At 36.7% G+C, this 10,072-nt stretch overlaps 1 protein-coding gene across 32 annotated transcripts in view; it reads left to right on the plus strand.

Moving 5' to 3' along the window:
• The window catches only part of Khdrbs2 (KH RNA binding domain containing, signal transduction associated 2), a 570,923-nt gene that overhangs the window by 526,572 nt on the left and 34,279 nt on the right, over nt 1-10,072 (plus strand). For 17 of the 32 annotated variants that reach the window (XM_087205165.1, XM_021259405.2, XM_087205160.1 and 14 more), the window contains 2 exons: nt 4,259-5,801; nt 6,355-8,751. In XM_087205165.1, coding sequence (XP_087061291.1) covers nt 4,259-4,356 — 98 coding nt within the window. In that variant the 3' untranslated portion in view covers nt 4,357-5,801; nt 6,355-8,751. The remainder of the gene's footprint in view (nt 1-4,258; nt 5,802-6,354; nt 8,752-10,072) is intronic. The other 15 variants (XM_087205161.1, XM_087205185.1, XM_087205164.1 and 12 more) reach the window with 14 other exon arrangements.

Genomic DNA, 10,072 nt, shown 5'->3' on the forward strand with positions numbered 1-10,072 from the left:
TGGTGCACTCCCGATGTACCTGTCACTGCAGACCTCTCTCCTCGCAGATGGAAGGGTACAGTTTAGAGACAAGGCTGGATGCTATAAGAAAATTAGTACAGGAAAGCTCAGATAAATTAATAGCACCTGTGTTCTGAGAGTATGACTTGCTCAGAAAAACCTTCCTTTGAGATGAGTAAGCGTCAGAGTTCAGTTCAAGCACTTTCCCCAGCATTTCTTAAAATATCTCTTATAATTATGTTGCAATCTGTAAAATTTCATGTTAATTTTTCCCTGTGATCTTCCTAAGCCTCCTTAAACTATCTTCATATTCAAGATGCAGTTTAGTGATTGGTATGTAGGGGGTCTTCAGTAAAGAAAAACATTTATTTAATGTTGCTTTGTTACTCATATGATAAATATGAATGTATTTGTATTTCATATACAATATGGTGTCTTCAAATCTGAATTAGGAAGCCGAGAAAAGGTTGCGAGTCGCTGATCTGTTTCTCAAGGTCCCCTCTGCTGATTCCAGGACCACATTTCTGTAATCCTCCCAGTAATTTCAGTTCGGCCGCTAGCAGTTGTTCAGCACCTCTCTGAGGAGAACTGGACTCATACTCATAGCTTAGCAAGTGTTCCCAGATGACAATAATCTCCATGCCAAGAGCATCTTACTTCCCCTGTAAGGAAGAACACTTTCCAAAATGACAAGGGCGTTTCCAATTGTTACAGATTGAAATTATTTTTATTTTTAAAATGGCAACCTAGACAACATTACGGGACTAGAAACAACTGGTCAGAGATCCAAAACTTGTGGGAACTCTAAAGAATTTAAAATCCACTTCTCTGCTAAAAAGTAGAATTCCAAGAGGACACATAATTTAAAAATTATAACTTCAAGATTTTATAACTTTTTAGTTCAGAGAAACTCCATTGTGGGGGACCTTGGAATAATTTATCTCTCTGTGTGATTGGGTCTTTTCCATGCTGAAGGTTCCTTTGCTGACTTAGGTTAGAATCCCTTTGGATTTCTAAAATCTGTCTCTGATACTTGAAGGAAAGAAATTCAGGAACCTAAGTATTGTTGGTGAGTGACAAAGGATTGACTAACCATATGAAATGTAATGACACACGATGATGTTAGATAAGCATTCACTGGGCCACTACTCTCCATGCCCAAACTGGCTTGTGTTACATAGCAACTGTGAATAGTAACTATACATAAACTTTCTGATATAAGGAGAGACGAAAATTAAGACAATCTATCACAAAAAGAAATCATGCTTTTTCTGATCTCAGGTCACTGTTGTTATTGAGAACATGCAATCAATAGCACCAAGATCTGAATTAAGTGAGATAAAACATTGTTTTCCTCTGCTAATAGTGAGGAAGCTTAGAAAATCTAAAACTTACTTTTGTGGAGGTAGGAATTAGTTTTAGCTGCTTGTTAATCTTCCTAGTCATAGTTACTGTAAACTAATAATATTTCTCATCTTCCTAACCTTGAGCAAGGAGGGAAAGGCAAAGTATAATTCACAAGCAAATAGAGAACTAAAAAGAGCACCTTTTGTGTAAAGAAACCTAATGTTTTTACACTTTTTGTAGTGGGATTCCATGATGATCCTTTCATTGAATTCAGTAGTAAAATATTTTTGGTACTTAGCTGACAAGACCTTTGAAGTAAGAAGTCTGACTTTATAGCACATGTAAAAGATTTCTAGTTATAGACCTTCTAACATTAATGTCAGTTTTTTTCAACTCAGTTACTACTCTGGTTTTTTTAGGTTGTCATTGGAGGAAACTCTCCCTCATGGCTCCCATATTTATTCGTTGTTTCATCCTTTCATTCCTACAATATTTTACCCCATTCAACCCTTACTAGTCACAGCATTTTTTTTCCAAGCACTGAGGATACAACAGTGAAGGGTGACGCTCCCTGTTTTAATGTTGGCCAACATTTAGGAAACAGTTTTTAGTTCATCAGTAAGCTATAAAAAGTTGATAAAGCCAAGTCAATTGGTATTAAACATGTCAGTCCTCAGTGTTGTGTCCTTAGGGTTATACCAATTTGCAATTCTAAAATATCTGGCAGTGAATGTGGCGATTTTCCTGCTGATGAGTGTTTAATTATTTTGCAGGAGTATTTACCAGGAACATTCAGAATGTCAGGAATTTCATTTCTAGGAAAAACTTGAAACCTGTAGTTGCAACTTCTAAATCCCACTGCACACAACCTAGGAATCTCTTAACACTATACAATAATTGGAGCAAAGACCTGTACATTTCTTTTGTTGAGAATAGTAATAAAGAGTCATATGTTAGTACCCAGAGGGCAAGAGCACTGACACTCTTGACTGTCTCATAGATATGGAGTAAATATTTATTTTGCATAAGGCTGGGAAGGCACTTTCAAGTTTGCTGGCAGTCTGTTTTCCTTTCTAATACATGAATACAGGTTTAGTTAATTCAAATGAAGTAAATACATGGAATTCTTCTCCAAAATGTCTGTTGAAAAATCAAAATATTGGGATTAATTTGTATCTTCAGAAGACCACATTAGAAAGATCAACATCTTCACACTCCCTCCAAGAAGAAATTAACACACATTAGAGAAGATGTTTGTAAACATTTTCTACAAAATCCAGACTATATCTTAGGCTTAAAGGCAGTGGAATCTCTGTCACAGTGACTCCACTCAGCCTCTGATTCATGAAAGCATCTATGGACAATATCCAAATAAATAAATATGCCTGTGTTCCAGTCAAACTTATTTACACAGTCAGGCACCTTGCCAAGTTTGGCCCCAGTGCCAGTTTGCCAATCCCTGATTTAGGCAAACCTGTATCTGAGCAATGGTAACATTTCTCATATTTATTAATTTCTCGTTCCTATTTTATATCCCATCACATACTGAAATATACATAAGCATGTACCCTAAGTAGTGAAAAACATAATTCTCCATTTATCATTTGGTGTAACTTGTAATTAGGATGCTATGATAAAGTATATCCTCAGAAACTTGATATTTATCCATTTAAGTGAAATTTTTCCCAGTATTGATAACTTTTTGTTGTCTTCCTATGTCAAAGATTACTTTCCTTTGCCTTATAGTGAGTGCAATTAAACTTCTCTTAATAAGTAATCTTTTTAAACTAATTCTTACGTGCACTTGAACTATCCAGGAGCAAATCCCCTACGTCAGTTGTCCTTGGTTTAATTTAAATTTTAAATTTCCCAGTGGATATTTCTACTGCATCTACCTTTTATATCAGCTGTCAGTGTCACTGTATCTACGTCTTTGTAGTAATTCCCCTCTCCAATTCCACACCATCTTCTCCCATAGACCAATGCAAAAAATCTGCTCACTATAAAACTGAATTCTGATTAAAAGACACAGATCACTTAGTTTCTAGAATCACATAAATTATCAGCACAAACTCAAATTTGGTTCATTTTATGGGGTCACAGACTTCACAACAGCTATTTTCCATAGGACTCAATAGCTTGGTTGTGTCTTGTTTTGGAATGTGATTTCATAGCATTGAAGTTAATAAAATTTCTAAACAGATAAATGAGGAGTCTTCCTAGTGTACTAAATACATCTTTATTTTTTGAGTTATTTGGAAAAACCAATGTGAGAAATTGTTTACTTATTTTTGCTGCGTATTTTCTACTCTACACCCTGCTGATCTCTCAGTTTGTCTGATACAGTTTAACACAATACATCTGTACCCTGACCACATAAGAATCATCTGCAGAGCATTTGTAAAATACCAGGCTAGATTCCAACCTGGAAAGTCTTCTAGTCAGTCTATGGGACACAGGACAGGCATTAGTTATTCCTAGTTTTTGTTTTTGTTTTTGTTTAGGACTTCTATGTAATTCTCAAGTTATTCAAGAGCTAACAACCACTAGTTTACTACATGCAATTCCTTTTAAAGGTCTGTATTAAAAGGCTAAATGAATAGTAGGTTACACTGATATAGTCCTCTTTCCATTTTGTGGCATTGAAATCTCACAGATAATGAATGTGCACTTATCTAAGGACTTTAACTTCCTGTTCTGTGGAAAGTGACATGAAAGTTTTATTTCAGTGACTGTAGGGAAAGTAGTAAGACTTTAGCTTTCATGGTTGAGAGCTCTGAGTCTCCTCTTCTTGGGTGACGATTGTGTCTTAAAAGACTTTTTTCCTGTTTTGTTTGTTGTTTTTTTTGTTTTTTGTTTTTTTTTTGGTAACTGAAGTTATGTGTGTGTTACTGTCTTTCTCTTGTCCTAGCACCAGAAGAATGGGCCGCCACCCGCTCCAGCTTGAAGGCGCCACCTCCACGGTCAGCCAGAGGCGGGTACAGGGAGCACCCCTATGGTAGATATTGAAGGTCCGTCTCCCCCGTGACCTCACCTCAGACAGTGCATAGCCTTGATCTCCACATAAACAGCAACGACACAAGTAATAGTCCTTTTGTTTGCTTTTTCTGTTCTGGGGTAACCACTCCTGAATGCCCCATATATTTCTTGTATTGCCTTCTATGCTGTCGGGTGACGTTGACACTAGTATTATTTTAAAGAACAGACTGAATGAAACATTGGCAAGCATAGTTTACAAAATATTCAGTAGGATGATACTCTCTTGGTTGTTTTTCATTGTTGTGTGTAATCTTTTTTTTCTTTTTCTTCTTTCTTTTTTTTAAGAAAGAGCATGAATCTGTTAACAGATTTTGAGTCTCAACCAATTAGCAGAAAGTTTGTTTAAGGTTGCTAAACCCTGTAATATGATTTTTGAACTAGCTGATAATAAAGTTGTAGATAAGATGTTTTAACTTGTCTTTTAATATCTGTTAGTTAGATGAAGATGTTCAATATTAAGTTTGTAAATTTAATTTAAATGCTGTTTTAATGGGGTTGAAAACAAGCAGCTACTGTATGTATGTAGCTAACTGAATTTGTTCAGTGTTTTAACCTGTATTTGTTAAAAAAGAAAAAAAACACATAAAGTTCCATGTGTAAGCTTCTCTAAATAGGAAACCACAATTTGTCAAATATGTTTGCCATAATTTGTCAATAAAGCTGAAAACTTTTGTAAAAACTAAATTTGGAATTACTTGTTTTCTAGCTTTAAATGCCTGCTTTATTTCTTCTTCAAGAGATGCCTAAAATGTTTTCTATTTAAAAATTACAAAAATGGACCCAAGTCTGTTTTAAGATATTTGTGTAATACTTAAAAATGTATTAATAACTTATGGTTGTTAAATAATTTAAAAGTTAACAAACTAAACTGTTACATGAATCATGGTTAGTAAACACTAATGTATAACATGTTAATGGAAAAGCTGGATTTAGAATAATAAATGGATTTTAAACTATCCTCTAAGCTTTATCTTGCTAAACACAAATTCTGATTGACTTGTTTGCATTAGCATGTCTCTCGTGAGAAAGAGTAATGGAGTATAAAGAGGTAAGATTACCACTTACCACTGTCTAAATGCCTAGTTCTTCAACCTTTGAGTTTCCCCGCACATTAAATATCCCATCCAACATGTAAGCATTGCGTAGATTCACTTGACTGTGTTCACTCAGAGGAGTGCGTGGACTTCATTTTTGTAGTTGATAACAATTTGTTTTGACAAACAAATCATCAGTGTCACCGGCCAGTTGTTGCGATTCAACCTCAAAAACTCTATTTGTAATTTTCAGTGCTAAATATCACCGCCCTTGAAGGCAGTGTAGAGGGCTGATATTTCTTTTGAGACTATCAGACTTGATGGCTGATGATTGTTAAGGAAATATGTCGCAGGACTCAAAGGATGACTAAACGTTAAAAGGTAACACTAACAGTAACTCTGTAATTTTGCCTATTACAAGAGTCATGTTAAATATTCTCAGTTATTAAGTTCCTGATAGTTAAAAAAGTAAACCTACAAAAACATAACAAATAGGTCTATAGGCTATTAAAACAACTAATTAACATTAACTAGAGGCACCAAAATTATTTTACAATATATAACCCTCAAGGCAATAAACAGAACTAAAATTAACAATAATAGTAATGCAACTCTTGCTAACATCAAACGTAAGCTAAATTTTGATGGAAAAAAGAAAGTGAAAGACTTGATGGTAGGGATGAATGCCAAAACTGTTAATTTTTTAAATATAGTTTTTTGTTCATGGTGGCTTTTTGTCAATGTGATTGGTTTACTTTTTTGATGCTAACCAGCTTAGGCATATTGCTGTGCAGTTTTTGCAGCTGGAGTTGCATGCTAATAGTTTTATGAAAGTGTGTGTTTGTCATCAATTGAAATTGTAAATATTTGCCTTGCGCAAAAAACTGTTGAGTCATATTTAATTTTATTCTTCTATTCTTTCTCACTATTTCAGGTATGCACAAGCAAACAACACATAATTGAATAGCAAGATGTTATGGACTAAGAAGGAAAGAGGTAAGGTTATTTTTTGTCTTCTTTGAATTAGATAATCTTTAATAACACGAAATTGTGGTACAGCATGAAGCTAAAGCAGTGGGCTAAAACATTAAATGCCGCTTGTTGAAATCTGAAAAAGATTAGATTGTTGTCAAGGCATTGAGTTATTTTTATCTTTGCAATAAAGATCTGATTTGGCATTTACTGGCAGAGCTTTCTGAATTTATTCAAAAGCTTGCCAAATGAAACAAGAATTTGTGGTTAATCTTTATCCCTTTTCTTTTCTATGAACTACTGCCCCTTCTATGGTACTACTCTCCTTAACTGCACTAAAAAGTATCAGTGCTTTTACTCTGCAGTCATGAGAATGAAGTCAGATCATTGACTAAGACAAAGGAGGGGCAACTGCACAACACCCAGCCCGATGCCTATGTCCTGTCAATGAGTTAACATAAAATAACTAAGCTTCACCATTATCTTTCTCACTCATCCCACTGACTGATCAGCAGGGTCATCTTTCTCATCTGCCATTCTGTTTAACTAACAGTTACTGAGTACCAAGTACTACTGCAAATTGAGACTTGCTTTCAGTGCACAGGGAGCTGAAAGTGTTAGCCAGTAAGCTTCAGCTGAAAGCGGCGCAAGGACATCTGTCCGGGGTACAGGCTGCGCTGACAGGAGAGCTACAGCGGACTGGCATGACGTTCAAAGAGGTAAATAGAAAATGACGTTCTGTACCTGGCCTGCTCTGTATTATTTGGGTATCTGTCACCAGCCTGAGGAAGAGCTGCAGGACACAAATGCGGGGCCTGATGATTCCAGGGACGGGAAGGACAGAGACTGTCGGAGCCATCAAGGTGGACGGAGAGGACAGCAGTGAGCAGAACCCAGGACTGAGGATGAGAGTGCCTCTGGGGAAGGGAGGGGCTCTGTGGTTCAGAAGCAGCAGACCAGAGCCCTGGACCCAGGTGGTGAGGCACACTGAGGCACAGCCTGCCTCCTCCTCCCCAGTAGCCGAGACTACAGGCGGTCACTATCTTATTTAACATCAGAGATCTAAGTTACAGAAATTCTGAAAGTATATTTTCCAGTAACATCCTCAGTCTGATTTGATCATTTAAAAAGTTGCTGTTTTTGTAAAGTGAAAGGAGAAAGCATCTCTAAGCCTGATATCCTGCTTATTTTTCTCCTTGTCCTTGTCAACCAATAGGCTTGATTTAGTAAGCAATGAAGGAAAGCCCAGCCACTCTGTTAGCTTTTCCATATATTAATCCACATGATGGAGTTGTTTTGCTGTAGTCATTTGATGGTTGCTGCAGTCTTGTAGCTCTGGGCTCTCTCACCATGCAGACTAGATCTTGGCATGCAGTAACTGCTGGCAGAAACATTAGTGCTCAACAAGAGAAAAGAACTGTATTTAAAGCTCACAAACAAATACCTGCAAGGAGGAGGACTTTGAGGTTCAAAAGCGTGCATTTTGAGCAACATAGCCCAGTGAAGTTTGGACACAAAGCTTGTATGTTAAACAGTAGACTCAAAAGGCATCCATCTACCTGTGTCCATATGGGTAGAACCTAAGATTGTCAAGGCAGAGAAGAAAGCTGAAGAGGAGCAATATCTAACACGTGAGTGGGAGCTGGAGTATGGGTTGTGTAAACAGGTCATTCGCTCTGCAAGGCCTTGGGCAGGCTGGGAACACAGAGGTCTTTGTCTGAGTGGGGCTGGGCAGAGCAAGCTTCTGATGCATGCACCAGCCTAAGCCTGGAGCCAGGCGAAGGTGTTCCCAGTGCTGCCCAGAGGAGAGCAACTAGGTGTGGCCAAGAGGGGCAGATGCACGCAGTGCTGGGGTGGTGCAGGGGCTAACCAGGCTGCAAATGCGGCCACAATGCGGCGTTCAAAAGGCAGAGGACCTCCTGCTCCTGTCACCAGCCCTCCAGCACTTGAGCACTTGCTTGACTCTCATGGTAATTAGAAATGAATCCAAAGCCACTCAAGGAGTGGTCCTGACAAGTAAATTTGTGTCGAATCAGAGCAAGCCTTCTCCAGGTGGTACAGAGATGACACAGGGTTCACCTGGCTCACCTCATGACTTCACGTCCACTCTGGGACTGCATAGCGCTATGTCCCAAGGTGGCACACATTTCTCTGACTGCCCCCAACCCTGCAGGTGGCACAAACATGTGTGGCACTGCCAAGGTTAAAGGACAATTCATTCCGAGTGTATTTTGAAATTGCTGTGTGCATGTTCGATCCATTCTTTCAGATAATGTTGTGACCCTTGGTCCACCGATGACCCTGTGACAGTGTGACCTCCCTAAAACCACTGAGGGAGTCGGCTTGGGCATGAAGCAAGGTACTTAAAAGAGTAAAAACCATTAATAAGTCAGAAGGTTTTTAAAAAAATTTTACTACATGCAAGTATGAATACATTAGAATCAATTTGATATCATTTAAGAACCCAAATAGTGTTTTTAGATCTCATAATTTTTCGATAATTTTCACTTTCAATTTAATAACAGAACTAAGGCCATTTAGCTTAGTGACAATTCACTAACAATTTTTAAATGAAATTGGTACAAAATAAGATATAAAAGCATCTCAGGAATTCTTTGAAAGGAAATGATATTTTTAAATTTTGCTATTAAAATACAACTCTTGTTTCTTGTTCACTTAAAATTATATAGGTATTTTGCAAACCACTTTTACACCTTTAAATTCAATCCTTTAGCTACAGCACTCTCTATCTCTATGTCTCTTGGTTTGTATAATGTAGATTACAGGTTTTGTATTGTTTTGTTGTGTTTCATTTTTGGAAACACAGAACAGTATTAGTAATCTGAGTTGGCTGAGTATTCCATTTCAAATTTCATTTTGAAGGTTCCCGTTACTGAAAGTTACCCATTTGCAACTCTTACAGATTACATGGGCAGGTTTAATTTTCACTGCAAAAATATTTATGATAAATAATAGCAAATAAGTACAATAGCAGGATAGTTCATAAAACTGAGTCCATCATTCATAGTTTGTACAGCATTAATAGTAGTAACAATAAAATCAGTAGAGCCTTCTGGCTTTTGAGCATGCATGTTCATACATGCTTTTTGAGCATGGCCAATGTTCTAGAATTTTAACATAAAAACTTATTTTTGTGCAGATAATGTATCTAAAATTATACTTTGACTTAGTATAAGTGTCTTACATGTTTTTATATGTTCTTTGGCTTATTAGTCTGGTTTTTAATCTGTACATATGATAATTAAATTCAAAATGTCTTATAAAATGGATGAATCTAATACTGGAAAAATAAAAAGGGGGTGGAGGAAAGGGGAAAAAAGAATTGAAATCCATTATGTGCACCTACCAATTCCTTACAGTGAATGTAATCATTATGTAATACAAACATGTTCTAATAAAATTAAAGAAAACTTACTGTTAAGCACCTGTAATTCCCACAAGCATGTGAAGGAAAGAAAATGTTTATCTACAGACGAGGAAGTAATGTAACACATTGCCAATAAGTAGAAAAATGAATGCTTACAATAAATTTTGACAACCCACATATTTTTCCAATGGAGGTTCCCAATGTAATTTCTATTCTGTAGCAATATAGTAAATATTCATTTAAAAGCATTGCAATATTTTTTTCGAAGTACATCTTACTTGGTTTTCTCTCA

Source organism: Heterocephalus glaber, unplaced genomic scaffold, assembly GCF_053883595.1.
Source record: "Heterocephalus glaber isolate CG9 unplaced genomic scaffold, H.glaber_assembly_v1.0 deba00000594, whole genome shotgun sequence".
NCBI lineage: Eukaryota > Metazoa > Chordata > Mammalia > Rodentia > Bathyergidae > Heterocephalus > Heterocephalus glaber.